General features: G+C 54.5%; 1 protein-coding gene across 2 annotated transcripts; it reads left to right on the top strand.

Annotated features, from left to right (window-relative positions):
- Positions 1 to 769: 769 nt before the first annotated feature.
- SIGLEC1 (sialic acid binding Ig like lectin 1) lies at positions 770 to 26,048 on the top strand. 2 transcript variants are annotated; one of them, XM_036323202.1, is made up of 22 exons: positions 770 to 954; positions 7,552 to 7,615; positions 7,902 to 8,261; positions 8,545 to 8,841; positions 10,025 to 10,291; positions 10,580 to 10,834; positions 12,850 to 13,149; positions 13,826 to 14,083; positions 15,145 to 15,480; positions 15,751 to 16,008; positions 16,217 to 16,519; positions 18,153 to 18,413; positions 18,577 to 18,888; positions 19,377 to 19,628; positions 19,939 to 20,208; positions 20,298 to 20,549; positions 20,860 to 21,153; positions 21,787 to 22,047; positions 22,856 to 23,158; positions 23,417 to 23,519; positions 23,901 to 23,973; positions 24,580 to 26,048. In XM_036323202.1, the coding sequence occupies exons 2-22, from the start codon at positions 7,567 to 7,569 to the stop codon at positions 24,685 to 24,687; spliced, it is 5,172 nt and encodes a 1,723-aa protein (XP_036179095.1). In that variant the 5' UTR covers positions 770 to 954; positions 7,552 to 7,566; the 3' UTR covers positions 24,688 to 26,048. The 2 variants fall into 2 exon arrangements, with proteins under 2 accessions (XP_036179095.1, XP_036179094.1); XM_036323201.1 differs by having other exon boundaries at positions 7,547 to 7,615.
- The last annotated feature ends 213 nt before the right edge of the window (positions 26,049 to 26,261 follow it).

The raw sequence follows: 26,261 nt of genomic DNA, 5'->3' as shown, positions 1-26,261 counted from the left end.
AGGCAGGGGCTGAGATGAAGTAAATTTAAGTTACCAAAACAAAGAAATGTGTTGTCCCTTGTATCCAAGATTGTTTGGAGCAATTAACATGTGTCCCGTATGTCCAGTGCTTGGCACAGAGTAGGCCCTCGGTAAATGGGCTCCAGTGTTATAATGGTAACTCTCCTGTGCTAGGGTCTTTCCTTTTCTACCTCAGTGGGTGTCCCAGGTGTCGGGGCCCCTGTGTTCCCTACAACTAGGACCTGCTTCTTGGGGGGGGGTTCTTCTCAAAGTATCCAGTATGTCATGGGGGTGCCCAGAGGCTCCCAAGGGGTGTGGAGAATCAACACCTTGGTCTGGGTGCCCTGGAAAGCTCCCCTTCCCCAGGCAATTTCTATTCCCCATTTCAAAGCCAGTAGATGGCATTTATGGGTTATATGTCTCTCAGAGTTAAATGTTTGGGACTTCCCACTGAGAGAAAGATACTGTGCTCCCGGGATTGCCCAGCTGTGCCCCGATCTCCCTGGGTTTGCCTCCTGCCCAGTTGTCAGGAGGAACAGTGTGCAGAAAGCTCCCCTCCGCTCTCAGACTCCCTGAAAAGGCCAAGTGGCCCCAAAGAGAGGGGTGAGCAGATCCTCCATATCCCTCCACGTTGCCTGAGAGGGGGCTAGAGCGTGGCCCCGGATCCCACTTTCGCTTGCTCAAGTCCCTTGGTGCCCAGCCTGGCCAGGGGCCTTCCCCTGCCAAGTCTTTCCTGTCCTGGATTGCGAAAGGCCTGCAGCTGCCTCCCCGACCAGCCTCCGGGCTGGGCAGTACAGCTGAGGCTTGGGGAAAAGGAGAAGCGGCTCGTGAGGCTGGGTCTCCTCTCGGGGTGACAGAGCCCCGGGGGGCAAGCAGCACCGGAGCATCTGGCCCTCCTTCCTGTTCTCCTCGCCTGCGGTTCACCAGCCTTGAAGCCACTTCCCGGTGGAGCAGGTACTCCTGTCCCTGGGCCTGGAGGGCGAGTGGAGGGATGGGAGCGGGGCTGGGCTGAGGTTGGCTGGGGGTCATCTGGGTGTGAGAGCTGGATGCCAAAACAACCCAAACCCAAGACACTAACCAAAGCTGCACTTCTAACCTAAACCCTTTCACAGCTCCAAATCTTCCCAACCCACATCCCATTCCCATTCCCAGTCCCAATCCCAATCCCAATCGTAACCACCATCCTGCCCACGGCAGGTCCCGGATCCACCCTATCTCATTCTCCATTGCATCCTGACCCCAACCATTTACTAATCACCGGCCTTTACCCTCACCCCAAACCCATCACTTTCACCTCCATGTCAACCCTCCATTCCATTCCAAATCACTGCCTAACCTTCACCCCAGCTCAACTGCAGTGCAACCTTCGTCTTCTCCTCACTCTAAGCCCAATCCACACCCTGTCATTTATTTCAGCTTCATTCATCTGAGCGCAGGACCCTAACACAGTTCGGCAAAGCTCGGGGATGGGTGCTCAGGCTGAGAGCATTTATAACCAGGTTAAAAGGTGAAATATCTATTGCTCATTTCAAAGCCAGTAGATGGCATTTATGGGTTATACGTCTCTCAGAGTTAAATGTTTGGGACTTCCCACTGTTATAAAGATACTGTGCTCCTGGGATTGCCCAGCTGTACCCTGATCTCCTCAGTGGGCAGAGCGCTCCAGCTGGCTGTGTCACCCCGTTTCCCTCCTTCCCCCGCCTGAGAGGGAAGTTGGGGAGAAGCCCTGGTCTGGGAAACAGAAACTGAACCCTGCTGAGCTGCCTGCGGTGAAGCTGCGTTTACCTTTCCCCCCCAGGCTGGACTTGGCCTCTGGGATCAGAGGTCAGGCACTCAGCGTCCCAATCCACCCTCCTCAGCTGTCCTGGAGCAAGTGGTCTCACAGAGACTTTACCTGCTCACTTGTTCCCGCACAGGCAGCAAGCATGGGTGCCCACCATGTGACAGGCTGCCGGGGTCCAACCCCAGCAGGTTCAGGGGTCCCCAAAGGTGTGGACGGAGTCGGCGAAGAAGGAAGGACACGGAGACAGTGTTCAGTTGATCAGCAGCCTGGACAGGATCTCCAGCCAGGATCTCCAGCCAAGTTCTGGTCTGGATCTCCAGTGAAGTTCTGCTGTTTATTGTCTTGTTACATCCATATTTATACCAGTTGATTTTAATCCTGTCAATTTCTATTACAAAGGTTAGGGCATTTCTTATCTCCATTCCAGGGAGTAAAGATTATGTAGCTTAAGCATGATTGTTTGTAGTTAAAGTGATTAACTACCTGCCTGGCACTTAGTTAAGGAGTTTTATCCCCTCCCTGACTTCAGGGAAAAATCCCTACCTGGGGAAACAACCTTTCTCGGAGAGGTGACCTTGGTTAAAACACACAGCGCTAAGGGGAGCAAACATATTAAGAACAGTATGCTATATACGCCAGGTCCCTTGAAACATATGCTGTGCAGATGTTTCTATCCTGCAGCGACTGTGTCAAGCAGCAAGGATGGACCGGCTTCCGGCAACAGGCCACCCCTCCCAACCCTGATGCAACCTCTACCATTTCTGGGTAGGAGTGAGGATTTAAAACTCTGCCTTCAGAGCACCCAAGACCTGGGGATGCAAAGATGGACCTCAGGAACTTCCTGAGGTCTGGGGAATAATACTCTCCCAAATGGTCGTTGCCTAAGGGTCAAGTTGTTTTAGAGCTGTGGTGCTCTCTGCCCCCCAGTATACCCACCCCTCCCCTAAGACCCACAATCTTCCCTCTACCACCAGGGGGCGCTGGTAACCAGGACACAGCTTAACCCAAGTCTTCAGTACCAGACTTCCTCCCTTCCTTCCTTCCTTCCTTCCTTCCTTCCTTCCTTCCTTCCTTCCTTCCTTCCTTTCTTTCTTTCTTTCTTTCTTTCTTTCTTTCTTTCTTTCTTTCTTTCTTTCTTTCTTTCTTTCTTTTTTTCTTAATAATTCTTTATTGTTGAAAGTATTACATATGTACCCTCCCCTCCCCCCCCCAATTGGCCCCTTCCAGCTCCCCCCACCCCCCCACCCCCCCACCTCAGGCCTTCACCACCCATTGTCTGTGTCCATGGGAAGTGCATATATGCATACAAGGTCTTTGGTTGACTACCTCCCACCCACCCAACCTTCCCCCCGCCCCGCATCTTCCCTCTGAGATTCCTCACTCTGTTCCATGCTTCCATGTCTCTGGATTCATTCTGTTCATCAGTTTATGTTGTTACTTGGATTCCACATATGAATGAGATCATGTGATACTTGTCTTTCTCTGACTGACTTATTTCACTTAGCTTGATACTCTCCAGGTCCCTCCATGCTGTCTCAGAGGGTAAGAGATTCTTCTTTTTTACTGCTGCATAGTATTCCATGGTATGAATGCACCACAGCTTTTTTATCCACTCATCTACTGATGGGCACTTGGGCTCTTCCCAGGGCTTAGCTATTGCAATGCCAGCCTTTCAAACAGAGACAAGGGTCTCCCGTCTGGGGTTCTTCTTGCCCTTCTTCTTTTCCAGAAAAGTTCTGTGGGCTGAGATTGATTTTTAGGCTGAGCTATTAAGATGGACTCTGGTGGGACCGACCCTTCGTGTGTGGCTGGGCTAAATTATAGGTGACATCTACATGATGTAACTTTGGGTAGTTCTAGAAAGAGTCCTCCTCTCAAACGTTCCAAAACCCCTGTTCCATTCTGGGGACAATATGTTTAAAATCCCACCATTCCTCCACCATTAGGTTCAGCATTGCCCTTTCTGGGGCCACAGATGGGAACAGGAAGGGGAGCTGTGGATATCAGCAAGGCATGCGCATGTTGTCTCGCTGACGCCCTAGCTGTAGAAGATGTGACCCTGACATCCAGCGTGGCTGTGGGTTCCGGGCCATACCTGCCCCCAGCCATGCACAGTGGGCTGCCTGCCTTTCAGCCCAGCATCCAGGTCTTGGGGCCCCGTCTGACTCTGGGAAACAGAAACTGAATCCTGCAGAGCTGCTCACAGCTGGGCCAGCATGAGCCTTTCTTATGGCTGCAGACCAGGTGTGGGAATAGCCTCCTGGGACAGGAGCAGGCCTAGGATGGCCCAAAGGACGGGGGGCGAGCCAGTGGGTCTCAGAAAATGACCAGATCTGTCTGCTGGAGCAGCCGAAGCCAGGGGCTGGGTCTCCTGAGGAGCCGTGCTCTTCCGGGCCTTCCCTTGCCTTTGCTTCAGTGTGCTCTCTGCAAGGACACCCTCGTCCTTTCACACTTGGCTGAGTTCTGTCTTGTCATCGTGACAGGCCATTCCGGCTTCACCCAGGCCCCGGGTGTCTGCTCAGCACTCCCAGGTGTGCCCCCTGGTAGCCACCAGAATCAGCTGGGCTGATGCACGGGGGCTGGGAACTGTCATGAGTTTCCTGTCCCCACTTCCATCCTCCCCAGGCCCTTCCCCTCACTCTGCAGTATCAGCATTTAGGACCAGGGAGGACTGCAAAGTTGGCAACATGGGTTTTGTATGTGTGTGTGGCAAAATGGGCAAAACATAAAATGTACTGATTTAACCATTTTCAAGTGCACAATTCAGTGGCAAAGTACATTCACAATATTGTGGAACCACCACCACTGTCTATTTCTAGAACTTTTTCATCATCCAAAACATACACTCTGTACCCATTACACATGAACTCCCCTCCCTGTAGCCCTTGGAAGTCTCTATTCTACTTTCTGTCTTTATGAATTTGCCTATTTTAGGTATCTCTTTAAGTGGAATCTTACAATATTTGCCCTTTTGATCTGGCTGACTTCACTGAGCTTAATATTTTCAAAGTTCGCCCATGCTATAAAGTGTGTCAGAATTTCACCTCTGCTTATGGCTATACCATGGTTTTTTATCCATTCATCTGTGGATGGACACTTGGGTTGTTTTCACGTTTTGGCTGTTGTGAATAACACTGCTGTGAACCCAGGAGACCCTGTTTTCACTCCACCCAGGAGCAGAGGTGCTGGATCAGACGGTAATTTATGTCTGACTTTTTGTGGGACCACCAATAGTTTTCCACAGGGGCTGCACTATTTTACATTCCTACCAGCAGTGCACTGAGCTTCTAATTTCTCCATATCCTCTCCAACATTTATTTTCTGATTTTGTTTGTTTGTTAATAACCATTCTGATGGGTGTGAAGTGGTAGCTCATTGTGGGTTTTTTTTAATCCTCATATACATACTAGAGGCCTGGTGCACGAAATTCGTACCCGGGGCAGCGGGCGGGGAGGGTTCCCTCAACCCGGCCTGCTCCCTCTCCAATCCAGGACCACTCTGGGGATGTCTGACTGCTTCTCACAATCTGAGACTGCTGGCTCCTAACTGCTTGCCTGCCTGCCTGCCTGCCTGATCACGCCTGACCACCTCTGCCTGCCTGCCTGATCGCCCCTAACTGCTCCCCTACTGATCACCTCTAACCACCTCTGCCTTGCCCCGCACCCAAGACCCAGGATTCCCTCCTCCAGCCAGTCGCAGGCACCTGGGACCCAGGCCAGCTGCAGCGGCAGGGGACCATGGGCGGGCAGCTTTGCCCGGGCTGTAGCCGCAGGTGCCTGGGACCACGGGGCAGGCGGTTTGTCCCCATTCCTTTCTCACGAGCTCATTTGTACCTGGCTGGTCCCCATTCCTCTCTCCCCAGTGCTGAGTATCTGAGCTGTTACAGTGTGACAGTGTGAGGGCGTGAAGGCATGATGACCATTTGCATATTAGCTCTTTATTATATAGGAGATATATATATATATAATATATATATATATATATATATATATATATATATATATAAATTTTTTTTTTGAGAGGAAGAGAATGAAAAAGAGAGAGAGAGAGGAACACCGGTCAGTTGCCTCCTGTATGCGCCCCAACTGGGGCTCGAAACTGAAACCTAGGTATGTGCCCTGACTGGGAATCGAACATTCGACCTTTTAGTGTACAGAACCACACTCCAACCAACGGAGCCACCCAGACAGGGTCACTGTGGTTTTGATTTGCATTTCCCTATGACTAATGATGTTAAGCATCTTTTCATGGGCTTACTGGCCATTTTACATCATCTTTGAAGAGATGTCTATTCAAGTCCTTAGTCCCTTTTAAAAATTCGGTTGTTTAGAGTTTGTTGTTGAGCTGTATAGGAGTTCTTTATATATTCCAGATATTAATCCCTTATGTATGATTCTAACCCCGTGATTTGCAAATATTTTCTCACATTCTGTGGGTTTTGTGTATTTTTTTACTATCTTGCTAGTATCCTTTGATTCACAAAAGTTATTTTGATCAAGTTCAATTCATCTATATTTTCTTCTGTTGCTTGTACTTTTGCTGTCGTACTTAAGAAATCATTGCCTGATACTAGGTCATGAATCTTTTCATCCATGTTTTCCTCTAATAGTTTTATAGTTTTAGTTATATGTGTTTCTGCCCTCTCTCCCCTTCAGATTCATATCTCTGGCACCCCTAAGAACCTCCCACCCTCACCAGGGGCACTTCATGGCAGAGGGCCCCTCTGCCTTCTTGTGCATTGTATACTGCAGGCAATTAACTTATGCTTGTGGGGTGTGTGTGGTGCAGGGCCCTCGTACCCCCCGCCATTGCACCTAAACTTGCCCTGTCACCAACTCTCACCTCTCTTTCTGCATGTTGCTGCAAAGCCTGGGGGCTGCTCTGCAGGGCTGCAGGGCACATGTCTCCACTTTCAGGCTCTCACAAGATGCCAAGGACAAGGCAAGACAGAGATGGCTCTGGTGACCACAGGGACCCAAAGGGGAAGTTTCAGCTAGAAGCTGCCTTCAAGCTTTACCTTGAAGACTAATAAAGTTTCAACAAGCAGAGATGATATGTGGTGGGGACACAGCCAGTCAGCTGGAGAGCCCATGTGCAGAAGGGACTGGCCCCAGGGTGGATGTGTGAGGAGCAGGGAATGAAGGCAGAGCTGGGAGTAAGAAATTAAGACCTTTCAGGGATGTATTGGGCAATGGGGAGCCACAGAAGGTTTTTGAGCAAGGGAATGGCCCTTAAAGACAGCACTTTGGTTAAGTGCTCAATCAAGCCCCATATGGCTTATAGCTTGTAAGGCTAGAGGTAGGGGACTAAGTCTCAAGTAAGAAACCATTATTCTTGCTGAGTGCCTTGGAGTAAGTCACTGGGCCTCTCTGGGTTCCAGTTCCTGTTGGCTTGGGTGGCAGGGAGGGACAGGGAGGGGCAGGGAGTGGAGGGAAGGGAGAAACAACTGTTCATCTGCTCTGGGGTAGTGCTCTTGAGGGGATGGGAAAGCAGAACTTGAGGTGGGGTTGAGGGACGCCCAGAGGGTTTTCTAGTGCATTCCACCAGTGAGGGCATTGCTGGGTAAAGTCCAACTGTGAACGTGGGCTCCTGGCTCCCAGTGGGTGGCTGCCCCAGCAGTCCTTGGAAGCCCTGCCCTCTCAGCAGAGCCTTCGGGGACACAGGGCTGACACTTCGGCAGGCTAGGAGCTGAGGTGCCTGGAGGCTCCTTAGGAGCCCTGTGTGTCTGGTCAATACAGTGCACACCCCTCTCTTATGCACCAGGACAGGTGCGAGAACCTGCTATGGGCTACCTGCTTCAGCTTCTCCACCTGGCCGCATCCATCTCCGCAGGTAAGTTGTGCTGGCCTTTCTCATCCCTCTGGGCCTGGCCTCCATGAGCCCAGCCTTTGCTGGCCCAGCAGACAGACTGTGCCTGGTCACAGGTTGGCTGCTGAGGTTGAAGGGCAGGCACAGAGAGACAGTGGCAGGGACCAGTGACCCTCCCAGAGGGACTGTATTGCTGAGGACACAGCAGGGTTTGGGGGTCCACCTGGGGCACCTTCTATAGGGCAGGTCATAGGGCTTTGTGGTGCCCCAGGCCTGCATTTATTCTCCTGTCTGTCTGTTCCTCCCTCAGTCCTGGCCTCCTGGGGTGTCTCCCGTCCTGTGGCCGTGCAGGGCGTGAAGGGGTCCTGCCTCATCATTCCCTGCATCTTCAGTTTCCCTGACAACGTGGAGGTGCCCCATGGCATCACATCCATCTGGTACTACGACTACTCGGGAAATCGGCAGGTGGTTTTCCACTCGGGGGACTCCCAGAAGGTGGAGGCACGCTTCCGTGGCCGTGCCCAGCTGCTGGGGAATGCCAACCACAGGGTGTGCAACCTGCTGCTGAAGGACCTGAGCCCCCAGGACTCAGGCACCTACAGCTTCCGCTTCGAGATCAGTGATGTCAACCGCTGGGTAGATGCCACAGGCACAGAGGTCACTGTGACAGGTGAGGAATGGGGTGGCCTGGCTGCTGCCTGGAAGGGGCTCCCAAGCTGCTTCTGGCCCCACTGACTCACAGTCCCAACCCTTGTTCTAAACCCACCCCAGCCCCAGTCTAGTCCCAGCCTTGTGTCCTCCATGCATTCACCCCAAGGGGGTGGGGGTAGAAAGCAACCTCTCCTTCCCCTTGAAGTCTCCTGCCCAGGGCTCGCGCCACAGCTGGGGTTTGCAGGGCAGGAGGCGTCAAGGGTGGTGAGGGGGAGTCCTGAGCCTCCTGTCTTTGTCCTCAGAGGAGCCCAACGTGCCCACCATTGCCTCACCGTTAGAGCTTCGCGAGGGCATGGAAGTGGACTTCAACTGCTCCACTCCCTACGCGTGCCTGCAGGAGCCCATCAGCCTGCAGTGGCAAGGCCAGGACCCAGCTCGCTCAGTCACCTCCAACTTCCAGAAGCTCGAGACCACGGGCATCAGCCACCAGGAGACCCTCCACATGGCCCTGTCCTGGCAGGACCACGGCCGGACCTTGAGCTGCCAGCTCTCGGTGGCCGGGTACAAGACAAAGGGCGAGATTTTCCTCCAAGTGCAGTGTGAGTGCGCTGGGGGCCACACCCTCATCACTGGGCACCCAGCTGTGGCTCCCCAGTGGAAACCAGTTCCTTCTCCATAGAAACAGAGCCCTTTCCCTGCAGCGAGGCTGGGTGCACTCTGACCTCCTGGGTGGGGCCGGGGTAGAGAGACTGCTAAGCACAAAGAGCCACCTTCCAGTTCCCTTTCACCTCTTGTCCCTGAGGCCAGGCTGGGCACAGAAGGGGAGACAAAGACCCAGAGGCTTGGGGGTCAGGCAGCAAGGACCTTGGGGTTTAGTCCAGCTCTGGAGGATGCTGGGGAGGTGGGGTCAATCCTTTGTGGCCTAACGCTGCTCACATCCATGGTGATCAGGGCATCACCCGGACATGGCAGAGGCCGTGGGAGAAAGCCGAGTTTCCACTTGCTTGAGCATCTCCCCATCACAGTACAATGGGGCAGCCTCTTCTAGAACAGCCGCTGTCCACAGGCCTCAGATGGCCGACATAACCGTCCACTCAATGAGCAAACTCTGGGCAAGGTACTGGCGGCTCAGAGCCTCCGTTTTCTCATCTATGCAGGGGCGGTAACAGTAAATGCTAGTTCCTGTCTCACAGAATTGTTATGAAAATTGGAGGCGTGCTTGGCACATACTAACCAGTCAACTGTATTAGCTTCTGCTATCTTCCTCTCTACGTAGATTAAGGGCTTGAAGTGTGAGCTTTTATTAGCCCGTTTACATAGTGAGACGCTTTGAAACAAGATTCTAAAAAATGCGGTCTCTTTGTACTGCTGGCGCCCTCTTTACAAATGGGTTAACCATTCTCAGGGCGAATTCTGCTGTCTTTGGCTCCCTCCATCAGGTGCTTTGTCCCTCACCAACAGCTACCACAGGCCACCAGAGCAAACAGTGTGGTACCCATGGCCCCACATAGGATACAGGACATTGGACAGTGTCATGAGGCAGAAAGCCCTGGAAGGCAGTGTGGGCTGGACACTAGGCCAAGCATTGCATTCTCAGACTCTCAGTGGCGAAGGAAGGGATTAGGAACATAAGATGGGGTGCAGCACAGCCCGGGACAGAGGGACTAATGGGACTGATGATTTATCCGCTGGGCTTCCTTCGGGCAGGGTGCTGACAGAGAGTGGGCCACGCCCTCCCAGCCAAGGCTCCTTACCTGACACCCCACCCATCATGCCTTGCAGATGCCCCCAAAGCCGTGGAGATCCTCCCCAGCCCCTCGGAGGGGAACATTCGTCCAGGTGACCTGGTCACACTCACCTGCCAGGTGAACAGCAGCTATCCCGCGGTCAGCTCTGTGCAGTGGCTCAAGGATGGGACGCCCCTCAAATCCCAGAGTCTTGTGCTGCGGTTGCCCCAGGCAGCCTGGGACGATGCCGGAGTCTACACCTGCCAAGCTGGGAATGAAGTGGGCTCCTTGGTCTCGCCCCCTTTCAGCCTCCACATCTTCAGTGAGTCCTGGGTGAACCTGGGTCTTGACCAGAGGGTGGGGAAGGGGTCCAGGCCACAGGGGCTGAGGAGAGCCAGGTGAAGGTGCCCCCTCAGACAGATGACAAACCTCCCCGGCAGGGTGGAGTGTCAGGAGGGTCCCCGTGAACAGGACAGACACACCAGGCTCCACTGAAGGGTGTGATGGAGACTGCGCAGATTAAGCTGAGTGGCTGCAAGCCCGGAGCTCTGAGGAGTTAGGCCTGCAAGTTGGTTGGGTACCCCCAGTGTGCCCTCTCCTGCCCCCACAGTGGCTGAGGTCCAGATGAGCCCAGAAGGCCCCATCCAGGAGAACCAGACGGTGACGCTGACCTGCAACGTGCCTAAAGAAGCACCCAGCGGGCTGCGCTACAGCTGGTACAAGAACCATGTCCTGTTGGAGGATGCTCACAGCCCTACCCTCCAGCTGCACTCGGCTACCAGGGCCGACACTGGCTTCTACGTCTGCGAGGTGCAGTATGTCCATGGCAGGGAGCGCTCTGGGCCCGTCAGCGTGGTGGTCATCCGTAAGTGCCCAGTGTGTGGCGGACACTGCTGGAGTCGGGCCAAGGGGTGGGGCCCCTGCGGGCAGGTTAGGTCCTGGGCCGGGTGGCCCTGAGCTCTGCACACCTGGGCAAGGCTTGGACCTCCCTGGGCCTCTGTTTCCTCTGATTTAAACATTTTTATTTTGAAATAAGTTAAAACTTCCAAAAAGATTACAAAGAGTTATCATATGCAATACCTTTAACTTAAAGTCCCAATTTGTTGCCCTAGTTGGTTTGGGTCAGTGGATAGAGCATCATCCTGCGGACTGAAGGGTCCCAGGTTTGATTCTGGTCAAGGGCACGTGCCTGGGTTGCGGGCTCCATCCCCAGTTGGGGGAGTGCAGGAGGCAGCCGATCAATGATTCCCATCATTGAGGTTTCTCTCTCTTCCTCTCCCTTCCTCTCTGAAATCAATAAAAATATATTTAAAAAAATAAAAAAAGGACCTGGAAAATAAAAAAGTCCCAATTTGTTAACATTTAGGTTCATGTGCTTTCTTTCTTTTACAATATATATTATATGTGTGTATATATGTATATATACATGTACACATATACGTGCATGTATACATGTGCACATGTATGTGCACACATGTACACATTTTCTCTCTGTAAACACATACATATGCATCTCTATACACATCTCTCTATATAAAAGCCTAATATGCTAAGTGTCTGACCGTTTGACTGTTTGACCAGTTGCTATGACATGCATTGACCACCAGGGGGCAGACGCTCCAACCAGTAGGTTAGCTTGCTGCTGGGGTCTGGCCAATCGGGACTGGGCAAGAGGGCCAGACATGCCCTGGAGCCCTCCCGGGGTCCCTCCCTGGCCTCTAAAATATTTCTTCTAATTAATTTCCTTTCAATGTACAAATCCGTGCACCAGGCCTCTAGTATGTACATATGCACTCTGTCAGTATACATACACACATATGTTACCTATCTATCATTTATCTATTCATCCATTCATCTATTTATATTCCTAATGTTGTAGACATGATTTCCTTTGCCCCTAAGTTCCTCAGTGTAGTTTCTAAGGTCATTCTCATACATAACCACACTACAGTGATCACAGTCAGAAAATTTAACATTGATACACGTCCATTATCTAATCTACAGTCCATATTTAAATTACGCCAATTGATCCAATAATGCCCTTTATGGCAATTATTTTTTGGGGTCCCGGATCCAATCCGGGATCTAGCTGCATTCAGTTGTCGTGTCTCCTTATTCTCCTTTAGTTGGGGACAGTGCCTTGGTCTTTTCTCATCTTCTTGACATTGACACTTTAAGAGTACAGGCCAGCGGTTGTGTGGGTGTCCCTCCCTCAGTTTGTTTGTCTGACTCCAGTAGACAGAGCCTGGAACTCGGGCAGGAACCCCACAGCCATGATGCTGTGTCTGTCTCCGTGTCAGATCAGGGGGCACGTGGTGTCAGTGTGTTCCATTGCTGGTAGAGTTCACTTTGGTCACCTGGTGAGGTGCTGTCCACTGCCAGACCTCTTTGCCAGTATTTATTTATTTATAATTCTCACCCAGGGATATTTTTCCACTGATTTTTTAGAGAGAGTGAAAGGGAGGAGGAAGGAGGGGGGGCGGAGAGAGAGAGAGAGAGAGAGAGAGAGAGAGGTGAGAAGGACACATCGATTGGTTGCCTCTGACAAGGGCCTGGGATCGAGCCTCAAGAGGTATATGCCCTTGACTGGAATCGAACCCAGGACACTTCAGTCCATGGTCCACTGAGCCAAACCGGCTAGGGCTCCCCATCTTTAAAGTAGGGTTCCTGATTCCCACTCTTGGTGTTGCCACAAGGATCGACTGAAGTGCTTTATCCAGCCCAGGGACAAAAGTTTATTCAGCCGGCACTCAGGAGCTGCTGGGGTCTCCCTCCATCTCCCAGGGCATTGTGGGACAAAGGAGGCGCAGGGGTTATAGACTATGAAAGGGAATCCAGGGAGTGCCCCTGTCTGAGGGTGACAGGCCTTTCTCCATGCAGACCCACCCCTCGCCCCCCACCTAACTGCCTTCCTGGAGATGCAGGCGGGGCTGGTGGGCATCCTCCATTGCTCCGTGGTCAGTGAGCCCATGGCCACCCTGGTGCTGTCACACGGGGGGCTTGTCCTGGCCTCTACCTCTGGCAAGGATGACCGCGGCCCACGCTTCAGTGTCTCCTCTGCCCCCAACTTTCTGCGCCTGGAGATCCGAGACCTGGGGCTGGCCGACAGCGGGGAATACACTTGCACAGCCACAAACTCCTATGGGAACGCGTCCTCCACCCTGGACTTCCAAGCCAATGGTAAGATGGCCATGGGGCTGGTGGAGGGAGCTCGAAGAGGAGGCCTGCTCTGACCTCTACCTCCTAGGAGTCCACAGGGCTCAACTGAGGGGCTGAACTAGCTGGCTCCTAAAAATCACATCCAGGACCCGGGCTATACCGTCATATCCCAACATGGGAGGTTCATGGAAGTCAAGGCAACAAGGGAAACATGGCAGGTTGTCTTATTCCTTCTGTGTACGTTCTGACTCTGAACTTGGAAGGTTCCTCATATGCATTCATTTGTTTCTTATTTATCAAACATTTGGAGCGGGTTCTGTGAAACTAGTAGATAGGAGTCAGATTCAGGAGGAGTAGGGTCTTCCAACTCTTGGTACATGTGCTACCCCTCCCTCATTCTGAGGCCACGGCAGATATAGCTAATGGATATATAAGCAGATATATAAGCCTGGGTTCCAGCTCAGAATCCTTCTCAGCCATGCTGCAGCCAGTTACTATCAATAGGTCAGAATGGACCTATTTGGCAATATCCAAGGCCAAACCCTTCTGATCCTCAAGAGATTCACAGAGCTGATGTCACGAAGCCCAGACCTACCTACAACTATTGGGGTGGGGGGATGCAGGAGGGCTTCCTGCAGTGGGTGGCATGGGGCCACAGATGTGCAGCGGGCTGAGCCTCCCTGTCTCCGTCTGCTAGCAGCCCGCCTCCTCATCAGCCCAGCAGCGGAGGTGGTGGAAGGGCAGATGGTGACGCTGAGCTGCCGGAGTGGCCTGAGCCCAACGCCTGACATCCGCTTCTCCTGGTACCTGAACGGAGCCCTGCTTCTCGAGGGGCCCAGCAGCAGCCTCCTGCTCCCCGCGGCCTCCAGCACCGATGCTGGCTCATACTACTGTCGCGCCCAGGACAGCCACAGCGCCAGCGGGCCCTCCTCGCCTGCCGTCCTCACGGTGCTCTGTGAGCAGCCTCCCCACTGGCCCCTGCCTGTCTTGGGGAGGATGGATCAGTCCACTGGGGTCCGCCAGCCATCCCTCCCTCCTCTCGGCCCTCCTGACCCTGTCCTGCCCAGGGTCTAGATCAGGAGGGCAGCCACAGGCCTGGGCACCATGGACCTTTCCACCCGGGGCTGCAATTTGGGGAACAAGGCTAGGGATTTTCTATCTCCCCATGTCCCATCTCCAATCCCAGACATTTTAGGGCCCTCTGTGCCTAGCCTCAAACCCACTATGGGCACCATGGCCAAGCTTCATCCTCCTGAGCTGGGCCCTGGGACACCATACTCCTATATATGCACACACGCCCCATAGGTTGTGCCCTCACAGGCCCCCAGAGACATGAGAGCAGAACCTCTCGGCACAGGAACTGCGTCTGGTCAGCAGTGGATGTTCCATATTAGCCTGAGGGCCCCACCAATATTCAGGGCACCCTTAGCTTCAGAAAGCCTCCCCTGACATGAGCAGGAGCAACATCCTGGGACTGTCAGGAAGAGCAGCCACCTCTTAGGGGTTTCCGAGTGTCAGGGTGAGATCATGCGGAGGCCTCGCTGATGGCTGTCTTTGACCATCTATCTCCAGAAGCCTCTAGAGAGAGGGCACTTTAGGCATTGTCTATTATCTTAAGTAGAGCTGCTTGAAGACCAGACACAAGGGGAAGGGGAATCCTGGCGGAAAGGGTGGGGTGCAGAGGGAGCAGAGGTAAGATTCACAGGGATTGCTATGAGGGCGCCCTGCTCAGGAGCACCTGGGAGTTAAGCAAGTGACTGCTAGCCCACAAGGTGCCTTTGTTTCCCCGGAAAAACGCCCCTCTTCCCGGGGAAGATCAGATACAGCCCTAGGGCGTGGCTGAGCCCGAGGTGCAGGGGCTGGATTCCTCCCACCCTGGCCTGCCTGTCCTTGTCAGGGTCCAGCTGTTTGTGGCAGCTCTGGGCCCAGGCCTTTGTCTAGTGTCTTCTGGGATCCCAGGCAGCCCTGGCCGAGGCGGTGGTCTTCCATGAGTGCCTCTGCTCTTCCCCCCTGCAGACGCCCCACGCCGGCCCACGCTCACCGCCCGGCTGGACCCCGACGCTGAGGGCCTCGGGGCTGGCCGTCGAGGCTTGCTGGAGTGCAGTGTGGACAGCGACCCCCCTGCCCAGCTGCGGCTGCTCCACGGGGACCGTGTAGTAGCTACTTCCCTGACACCAGGGGGCGGGTGCAGCACATGTGGGGGCTGTTCCCAGCGCATAAAGGTCAACAGAGCCCCTAACCTCCTGCGTGTGGAGATCCGTGACCCGGTGCTGGAGGACGAGGGTGAATATCTGTGTGAGGCCAGCAACACCCTGGGCAACGCCTCCTCCTCAGTGACCTTCGATGCCCAGGGTGAGTTGGGGCGGGGAATGGTGGCACAGGGTCGGGGGCCAGTACTTGGGACCCTATTCCGCTGAAACCCTGGCTCCAAGGGGCCCCATCCAGTGGAACCACCTTGTTTAGCTGCGGAAGTTTGCTTTTCACCCCTGTCCAGTGGGCACTCCCGAGGGTCTCCTTCCTCCCCGCTCCAGGCTGGGAGGCTGGACCAGTGGCCCCCAGGGTTGCGGGGAAGCAGTCAAAGTGAGGCCTGTCTCAAGGGGGCCTGTGCTGCCTGCTCTCCAGCCACGGTCCTGGTCATCACTCCGTCGCACACGCTGCCAGAGGGCACCTTCGCCAACCTGACTTGCAGTGTTAGACGGGAAGCCGGTGGAGGCCCTGCCAACTTCTCTTGGTTCCGGAATGGGGCACTGTGGACCCAGGGCCCCCTGGAGACTGTGACGCTGCTGCCTGTGGCCAGAACAGATGCTGCTCTCTACGCCTGCCGCGTCCTCTCTGAGGCTGATGCCCAGCTCTCCGCCCCCGTGGTCCTGAGTGTGCTCTGTGCGTGATGGGCAAGGGCAGCACTGGCACTTGGAGGGTTGGTCTGGGAGGAACCAGGCTGGGTTGGGTTTGGGGAGACAAGAACGTGGCTTGGGCTGGGAAAGGATGGGCCGGGACTGTGTGTGGAGGGGGCAGTGGGACACAATATGGCAGCTGGAACGTGGTGAGCTGGGCTGGGGGTGGCCTCAGTGTCTCCCTGTCCCTGCAGATCCCCCGGATCCTCCAAAGCTGTCAGCCCTCCTGGACGTGGACCAGGGCCACATGGCTGTGTTTGTCTGCACTGTGGACAGTAGTCCGCTGGCCCAACTGACCCTGTATCATGGGGAACGCCTCTTGGCTACCAGCCTGGGGCCCCAGCTCCCATCTCGTGGCCACTTCCATGCCAAGGCCATGGCCAACTCCCTGCAGCTAGAGGTACGAGACTTGGGCCTTGGGGACTCTGGCAGCTACCGCTGTGAGGCCACAAATGTCCTCGGATCAGCCAACACTTCCCTCTTCTTCCAGGTCCGAGGTGAGTGTCAGTCCCTTGGCGACATGGTAGAAACAGATGCCCTGGGACCATTCTGGCCAGGCAAGCATGTGAGGTCTTTTTCAGCCATAGTTTCTGGACAGTTTCCACCAACCCACAGAGGTTTCCCTTTGTCTCCAGCTAGACATTTTCACCTGTAATAACCATGGAAGCCACTAGGAGGTAGTGGCAATTGCACAAGGCAGTTTGCTTGATTGGAGCAATTTCTGACAGATAACTTCTTATGTAATAGTATAATTTTGTTAGATAATAAGTATCTCATACAAAATCTAATATATATGTACATTATGCATATACATGCGTAATATATGCACACCAATGTGTGTATGTACACACATATGCATATACAGATATGCCCATATGCATAAGAATATATTCACATATCTATATATATATAAAAGCCTAAGCAACTGAACGACCGGTCAATAGGTTGCTATGAGATGCACTGACCACCAGGGGGAAGATGCTCAATGCAGGAGCTGCCCCCTGGTGGTCAGTGCGCTCCCACAGCCAACCTCCTGGGCTGGCCAACCTCCCGCAGTCCCTCCCCGAAAGGCCAGCTAGCACCCCTCACCGGCCCTAATCTGAGGGGGAAGGGACCGGCTGGCCAACTTCCCAGGGCCAGGCCGAGGGACCCCACCCATGCATGAATTTGTGCACCAGGCCTCTAGTTTTTCCATAAAAATTCTCCCTATGCGAATAAGCTAGGAAAAAGGAAAGCTAATATCCATAATGTTACAAAGGCCAAAGAAAAACACACAATTTTTCTCTCACAATGACAAACATCAACTTGTGAACATTTGCCTTGGGCCTTGGTCCTATACATCTTTTCTTATTTATTATACTCATTTCACAGGAAGAGATATTTCGGGTCAGAGCTTTAGGAGCTTGCTCCTGATCACATGACTAGCAGGTGGCCCTGCTAGCTTGGGACTAATTTGGTTCTGTTCCCAGGCACAGCCTGTGCTCTCAGTCACCACTCCAGCTGTCCCTCCATCGCCCCCTCCCCCCGCCTCCAGCTTGGTCTCATCCTGCCTTAGACCCAGGGGGCACTAGGAACTGCCCTTTGCTTAGTCCCCAGTTCCTGGGCTCTCATGACCTTGAGCCTGGGTGCAGAGCTGGCTAGAGAGGGCTGGAGGGAAAAGATCACATAGCTGCTAACTTCCCCTTCTAAGCCCTCAGTCACCCATGCTGAGTTCAACTCATGATCAGGACAATGGCCCTTGGCAGGATTTAGTGCTTTATGGTGTCAAACCAACATCTGTCAAGAGCTAGCACATGCAGGCACTGTGCCTGGCACTGGGTTGCAGGTCATATAAGTGGGTTGGACCCTTGAGAGGCCCACCTTCCGGTAGGCGAGATGTGATTGACAGAGTGAAGCCGTACCTCAAGGTGGTAGGTGGTAGACGCCAGGACAGACCCATGCAGTGAAGTTGGGAGCAGGAGGGACCGAGGCAGGCGTTGAAGTCGGCAGTGGTCTGGTGGGGGAGCTGCGGCTCAGGGACACAGGTTTGGGGTCATGCCGTCATGCAGTCTTGGTGTGGATGACACGCGGTCCCAGACTGTGGGAGGATATGGCGGAGGGTCCTCACTTGCTCTTGATTTCTTCCGGCAGGAGCCTGGGTCCAGGTGTCACCATCACCTGAGCTCCAGGAGGGCCAGGCTGTGGTCCTGAGCTGCAAGGTACCCACGGAGGCTCTGGAAGGGACCTCATACCGCTGGTATCGGGATGGCCAGCCCCTCCAGGAGTCGACCTCAGCCACACTCCGCTTTGCAGCCATAACTTTGAGCCAAGCTGGAGCCTACCACTGCCAAGCCCAGGCCCCGGGCTCAGCCACCACAAGCCTGGCCACCCCCATCAGCCTCCACGTGTCCTGTAAGTGCTTTCATTACTGCATATGTTTCTTGGGGTGTGAAGGAGCCAAGGGTGTGGCTGGAGGAGGGGATACTGACCCCCGGGTCTTGGGCTCTGCCTCCATGAGAGAGCCTTACATGAGGGACCACCTGGCCAGACCCTGACCACTCCCCACTTTGTGTAGATGCCCCACGCCAGGCCACACTCACCACCCTGATGGACACTGGCCCTGGGCGACTGGGCCTCCTCCTGTGCCATGTGAACAGCGACCCTTTGGCCCAGCTACGCCTGCTCCATGGGGACCGCCTGGTGGCCTCCACCCTACAAGGTGTGGGGGAACTGGCAGGCAGCTCTCCCCGGCTAAAGGTGGCTGTGGCCCCCAACACGCTGCGCCTGGAGATCCACGACGCAGGGCTGGAGGACGAGGGAGTCTACACCTGTGAGGCCACCAACACCCTAGGCCAGACCTCGGCCTCAGCCAGTTTCGATGCCCAGGGTCAGTGTGGGGGTGTGAGTATGTGGGTGGGTGGCTCCTCTAAGAGGAGAGACGCTTGCTTGGAGAGGCTCTGGAAGGCTGGGCACAGGCAAGAGGGCTGGACCTAAGGATAGTCTCTTCTTACGGGCAGCAGTCTCCAAACTTGGGCTTCGTGGAAGAGCTTTTTTTAAAAACTGAATTTTACACGGGTGCCCAGTGGACAAAACTAATCAGAAAGGGGGGCTCAAGGAGAAACCACAGCAGGGCCAGGGAGGCCTGTATTCTCCCATGTGCTCCCCACCAGGGCCAGGGAGGGCTCCGCAGAACTCTGCTTGGGATCAGCTGAGAGATGATGAGTTGTTTGCCAAGTTCCGCCTCTGAGCCCATTCACAGGTGGGTCACCTGTGCCTCCCAGAGGCCGAGGGGCGTCCCTCCCTCACGGAGACAGGTGGCTTGTTTTACTCGGCCTCACGGCCCTCACTGGTGTCTCCGTGCCCTCCTCTCTCCAGCTGTGAGTGTGCAGGTGTGGCCAAAGGCCGCCGTGCAGGAGGGGCAGCCGGTGAACCTGACCTGCCTTGTGTGGGCCACGCACAAGGCTCAGCTCACCTACACGTGGTACCAAGACGGGAAGCAGCGCCCAGGTGCCCACTCCATCCTCCTGCCCAATGTCACAGCCACGGATGCTGCCTCCTACCACTGTGGTGTGGTGACCCCTGGCCAGGCACCACGCTTCTCCGGACCTGTCATCCTTGATGTCCTCTGTGAGTGGTTGGTGGCTGGGTGGGGCTGGAAGGAAGGACAGTAGCCTACTGGGATCAGGGCATGGCCAGAGGCCCAACCTGGGAACTCAGTACCAGAACTCAGCCAGCTGATGGAGACCTTCACAGGAGCATGGGAGTTGGGGGCTATGGGGATAGGTTCTCTCTGGGCAGAGCAGCAGTGCCCCAGATGAGCAAGTGGAAGCGCTTGGGGTGGGAGGCCCGGGCCCTCCTGGTTTGAATGGCACCTGCACACTGGCCTCCTCATGGCTGTGGTCTCTGAACTCTGTCCACGCCTTTCGTGCTCCTGTAGATCCACCCCGCAGCCTGCGTCTGACCTACCTCCTGGAGAGTCGTGGTGGGCGGCTGGCCCTGCTACTGTGCACCGTGGACAGCCACCCACCAGCCCAGCTGGCCCTCAGCCATGCTGGTCGCCTCCTGGCCTCCTCGACCGAAGCCTCTGTGCCCAACACCCTGCGCCTGGAGCTGTGGGAGCCCCGGCCCAGGGATGAGGGTCTCTATAGCTGCTCGGCCCGCAGTCCTCTGGGCCAGGTCAACACGTCCCTGGAATTGTGGCTGGAGGGTGAGGCAGGGCTCAGGTCAAGGCCACCAGGGGTGGGATCCGCTCTGGTGTCTGGCTGGGCCCCGCTGACCCTGGCCTCCTTGGGACAGGCGTGCAGGTGACCCTGGCTCCGTCGGCCGCTGTGCCCGAGGGGGCCTCCATCACAGTGACCTGTGAGGACCCTGCTGCCAGCCCACCCACCCTCTATACCTGGTATCACAACAGCCGTTGGCTGCAGGAAGGGCCCTCCGCCTCCCTCTCAATCCCGGTGGCTACGCGGGCTCATGCCGGTGCCTACTCTTGCCAAGTCCAGGATGCCCAGGGCACACGCAGCTCCAGGCCTACAGCCCTGCAAGTCCTCTGTGAGCAGGGGTCCTCGGATGGGGGTACCCAGGGTGGTGGAGGGCACTTTTGGGCCCCGATGGGGGTGGGCACAGGATTGCAGTGGGTTGGGAATGGGCACTTGGGGAAAGAAGGATGTAGGTGGTGAGGAAAGAGGCCCTGGGTCCCTGTGACCCCTGCCTGAAGAATCTTCCCACGGGCTCCTGAGAAGGTGGCACTTCTAGGAAATGACTGTCCAGAGGCTTCAGCCTCACCAATGCCAGGAGGGCAGACAATGGACAGGATAGGATTTCCAAGCAATGACCCCAACTATTCCCTGCTCACCCCCAGATGCTCCTCGGGATGCTGTCCTATCCTCCTTCCGAGACTCAAGGGCCAGCCCCATGACTGTGGTGCAGTGCACTGTGGACAGCGAGCCACCTGCTGAGCTGTCCCTGTCCCGGGATGGCAAGGTACTGGCCACCAGCCATGGCTTGGCATCGGGGACGGGCCGTGTCCAGGTGGCCCGCAACTCCCTGCGGCTACAGGTGCAAGATGTGCCCTCAGGTGATGAGAACACCTATGTCTGCAAGGCCCACAACTTGCTGGGCTCAGTCAGCACCACAGGGCAGCTACAGGCGGAAGGTGAGCGGGCGATGGGGGAGGAGATGGGGCTCAGGTGCCGTGGGGTCGGAGTCCATGTGGACGGGGGTTGACTGGCCTGAAATGATAGATGTAGCTCCACCTGATCTGGTGGAGGAGGAATAGCTCCCACTGGAGGGGGTGCCCAGCCTGAGGGAGAGAAACAAGCTTACCTTGGAGAGCTCCCTATGAGAGCGGAGGTGTAACAATGCCCGAGAAGAGCGTGGGTGCAGAGGAGACATAACCCTGCCCTCACAGAGTGCACAGACCCTCCCCAGGGAACCTGGGGTGGGAAGAGGTTACAGAGTCCTACCCTCAGCAAGCCCAGGCTGAGGGAGGAGGTGCAGCCTCACCCTTGGGGAGTCCAATCTGGGGGCAGGACACAGCCTCATCCATCAGGACATCTTTTTTGGTGAGAAAGGGCGGCCTAGCCCTGCCCTGAAGGTCTCCTGTGTGAGGATGAGAGACAGCTCTGTTCTCAGAGATCTCAGTCTGATGGGGACACAGTTCCACCTTTGGGGTTCAGATCCCAAGTCAGATAAGAACTTCCCATAATGCACAGAGGCCTCTCAGATCCCCCTCAGATCCCACCCAGGCCTGCAGATCCCCAACCACCTCCTGGTCCTTGGCCCGCAGGTGTGCGTGTGGTGGCTGAGCCAGGCCTGGATGTACCTGAGGGTGCAGCGCTGAACCTGAGTTGTCACCTTCCTGGTGGCCCCAGGCCCACGGTCAACTCCACTTTCGCTTGGTTCTGGAACGGTCGGCAACTATATGCGGAGCCTGTGCCCACCCTTTCCTTCTCCTACGTGTCCCGTGCCCAAGCTGGAGTGTACCACTGCCGGGCTGAGCTCCCCACTGGGACTACCACCTCTGCTCCAGTCATGCTCCGTGTGCTCTGTGAGTGTGACACAACCCCCTGCCTCAGTTTCCCTACTACTCACATGCCCACTTCTGGGCTTCTTCTTCTTCTGCCTGCAAAGAGCAAGGACTTCACAGGCATGGAGTCCTGGACTGATGGACTCCTACTGACTTCTTGTGCATCTGTGCCTTAGTTTCCTCATCTGCAAATGTCATCCCCTCACCTCGTGAGGCGTCTAGGAGATAAAGCATGCAGAAGGCCTGCCACACAATAAACCCTCAGCAACCTTGATTCTCTGTTCCATTTTCCACCAGGGCCTCATGCTGTCTCAGTCAGCTATTGCTGTGTAACAAGCCACCCCAAAATTTAGTGCTTAAAATTATAGCCATTTTATTTGATCACAATTCTGTGGGCCAGAAAGTCAGTCCTTCTTACATTCTGACTTTCTTCATTCTGTTCTTACCTTCTTTTCTGAGCAGTTTTGCTGGTTTCACTTCATGTGGCTGCAATTGTCTAATGGCTGAACTGTGGCTACATGGTCTAGGATGGCTTCACCCTTGTGGCTGGTGGTTGGGGCTGGCTGCTGGCTGGGCCACGTGTGTCCAACAGGCTGGCCTGGGCTTCCCACAGGCTTGTATTCCAAGGAGAGCAGAAGCTGTGAGGACTTTTATATCTATCTTTGATGTTACACAATGTCACTTTTGCCTTCCAGTGGTCAAAGTGAGTCAAGGTGTAAGGAAATAGGCTCTTAATGGGAGGAGCAGCAACATCGCCTTGCATGGGTACAGGGAGGAGAGGAGTTTGTGGTTGTTTTCTATAATCACCACACTCTCTGTCTTCCCACAGACCCTCCCAAGACGCCCACCATGACGGTCTTTGTGGAACCTGAGGGTGGCACCCAGGGTATTCTGGACTGCAGAGTGGACAGCGAGCCCCTAGCCAGCCTGACCCTCCACCTTGGCAGTCGAGTGGTGGCCTCCAGCCAGTCCTTGAGCACTCCAGCAGAACCCCACATCCATGTCTCAGCCACCCCCAATGCCTTGAGGGTGGACATTGAGAAGCTGCGGCCCAGTGACCAGGGGGAATACGTGTGTTCTGCCTCCAACGCCCTGGGCTCTGCCTCTGCCTCCACCTACTTTGGAACCAGAGGTGAGGGAGGGCTCCATTTCCCAGGCCTCCCTACACAAGGCCTGGCTCTCAGGTCCCAGGGCTTCCCTCTGAGGTTTTCCCTGAATCGCTTCAGCTTGTCTGTCTAGTCTACATTGGTTGCTTGAAGCTCCTTTGCATGGGGAAGCTCCTGAGATAAAGTGAAAGTTGGAAAAGGTTTCACCTTGGGAAAGTCACTTGGAAAGGAGCTTTGGAGGCCTGGAGCCATAGCTGCCCCCTGAGCTCTCCCCTGTGTTCCAGCCCTGCACCGCCTGCATCTGTTCCAGAACCTACTCTGCTTCCTGGGGCTGCTGGCTGGCCTCCTCTTCCTCCTATTGGTCCTGGGAGCCTTCTACGCCTGGAGGTGGGTACAGAGCTGGAGGGTGGATGGGGCCACCTCAGCCTTCTCTGTTTTCCCCTAACATTCCCCCATGTCCTTCCTACCAAATTCACAGGCTCCCTACTTTCTAGTCTGCCCTCCTCCCTTCCCACGCTCTGAATCTGGGTATTCTTTCTAGAATGATCTCTAAATCCATCTTGCTGTAGTTTTCTTCTTTCCTTATCTCTACCCTGTCTGTGCTGAAGAAAGGGCTGGGAGGGAAGAAAGATAAGGTACTCCACCCCCCACAATGCTCCCCACTGCTTGGTGCAGTGAGCAGTCTGGGGACAAGCATGTGGAGCGGGTGCAGGAATAGGGACAGGCAGGGAGAGGAGAGGCTCTCTGAGTCCACTCTTGCCCTTACAGAAGGAGATATTTTCATAAGCTGAGCGTGGGTGAGAATTCGGTGGAGATGGCGTCTCAGAAGGACACGGTGCAGGTATCTAACCACCATGTGGGTGCACACAGACATAAGGCCCGGCTACCCCACAGTGCAGGGCTGGCCCCTAGAGACTGCTCTCATTCATAGGCTGGTGTGTGGGTCTAGGGGGCGATGGGGGGAGAATATAGAGATCCAGGGCCCCTTGAGGAGATAGGAGGAGCCATACTCTGATCAGGGCAGAGAGAAGTCATGTGTTTGCTGTGCGGCTGGCTGGATGACTGGGGCAGACGCTCTGAACTTAGCAGTGACACCTCCACTTCCAAGACACATCTTGGAACGCCACCTGTGTTTTGGCGTCTCTCTGCCCATCACCTGGGCAAGAGTGGAAAACTGTTTTTCCTTCCCCTTGATGTGTCCCCTTCTGCAGATAATCCATTTGGTGGGGCAGGGCTTCTAGCCATGCACATTCTCACCAATCCCCTTGAGGCTTGGGGTCTGGGGGACTGCCCTCCAGGGTTAGGGATCAGGTGATGACATCTCCCAGAGTCCTCCTGTGACCAGGGTTTTCTCTATGGGAAATTCATGGATCCTGATGCAGCCACATTTGGGATTTCTTCCTGTGCTCCACCCCTAAGCTGACCATGTGGCATTGCCTGCCCTTAGGAGGATGAGTCCAATGGAACCTGTGATGACTTGGTCCTGGTAAACAAGGCTGCATTGGCTCCTGACGGCAGCTATGAAAACAACGCTATGACATCTAACGTTCTATGACCTGATTCCAAACCTCTTGCCCCTCAAGAAAAATAGGTGGTGAGAGTGGGGGATGAACCCTAATATACCCAGGAGGGTGTTGACCTCAGGGGATGCTGAAGAAAAAGGAGTTGATCATGTTGTCCACTTCGCCTCCTCTTTTCTCTGGATCTCGTCTCTCCATTTATCTTCCAATATACTTCCTCCTCACATCTTTCTTGTCCAAGCCCATTCTGGACTGTTTGGATGGATTAGAAGAGGAGCTTTCTACATCCTCACACTGTACTAGCACTCTGCACTAGCTAGATTATAAGTTAAGCTGCTCTAACTAGAGACCAAATACAGTAACTTCAACTTGAGAAAATTTTATTTTTCTCTCGCATACTAGTCTGGGTATGTTATGGTGTTTAAATTGCTGGTACTCTGGGTACTTCTAGCTCATCTTGATTGTGAGGGTTCACAATGACCACATTGTGTTCACATTCCCTCCAACAGAAGAGTGGAAGTTGAAGGTATACCATTCCCATTGTGGACATAACCGGAGGTTGCACATGTCATATCCACTCACTTCTCATTGGCTAGAGTTTAGTCACATGGCCACTCGAGGCTGCAAGGGATTCTGGGAAATATAGTTTTTTATTCTATTCCCAACAATAGATTCATCCCTGAGACTTTTGACATTGATGAGAATGCTTGCCAGCAGGGCACATTCTATCTCAGTGCCAATCTGCTGAAGGGCATGCCCTGGTCATGGGCTTCCTGGAGGAGGCAGTCCATCTCAAACATTAAGACTGAGGAAATCAAGAAGGTTTGATGGTCCCTAGGGAGAGGGCATGCCAGGCAGTGGGGTTGCCTGAGCAGACGTCTTGTGCCAGATCTGGTCCCTGGAAGAAGAGATGCCCCCATCCGCTTCCCCACCCTTAGGGAGCCGACACAATGTCATCAGCATCCTTCTTTTTGCTCCAGGTACATTCCTCTCCATGATCCAGTGAGTTCACGTCCTCTTGCTGGAGGCTTGTGCCAGGGGCTGTTAAGATGAATGAGGGTCACCAAGAAGGAATAATGTGCTCCCAGGAAGTCAGTACCTGAGGGGAGCCAGTTCGTGGGTAGGCTAGTGACTCTCCTGATAGCCCGGTGTCAGATGGTGGGAAGAACAAAGAGTCCACTGCTCTGGGCTTTGGGTTGAGAAACATGGGGAGTAATGGGACATTAGCACGGACCTAACAGGTTGGGAAGAAATGGGAGGCCTAGTGAGCTCCATTAGCAGTGGTTGGGACCCTTCTTGGTCCAAGGTCCCATTCTTTTTAGTGCCTCATGATTAGACCCTTCCTTGGGAGCCTGTCTGGCATTTCCTTCCAATAAACCTCCATTCTGCAACATAATTAGAGTGAGTCTTTTTCTTGCACCTTCGTGTGGGAGGCAACCAATTGATGTGTCTTTCTCACATCGATATTTCTCTCTCTGTGTCTCTTCCCCTCCCTCTGTCTAAAAAGAGCAATGAAAAAATATCCTCCGGTGAAGATTAACAAAAACACAATAGAATGGATAAATGAATTGTGCTATGTTCACTCAATGGAACATTATACAGCAGTTAG

Source organism: Myotis myotis, unplaced genomic scaffold, assembly GCF_014108235.1.
Source record: "Myotis myotis isolate mMyoMyo1 unplaced genomic scaffold, mMyoMyo1.p scaffold_m19_p_9, whole genome shotgun sequence".
NCBI classification, from domain to species: domain Eukaryota; kingdom Metazoa; phylum Chordata; class Mammalia; order Chiroptera; family Vespertilionidae; genus Myotis; species Myotis myotis.
The sequence above is the reverse complement of the archived record's forward strand: the minus strand, read 5'-3'. Positions and strand labels throughout refer to the sequence as shown.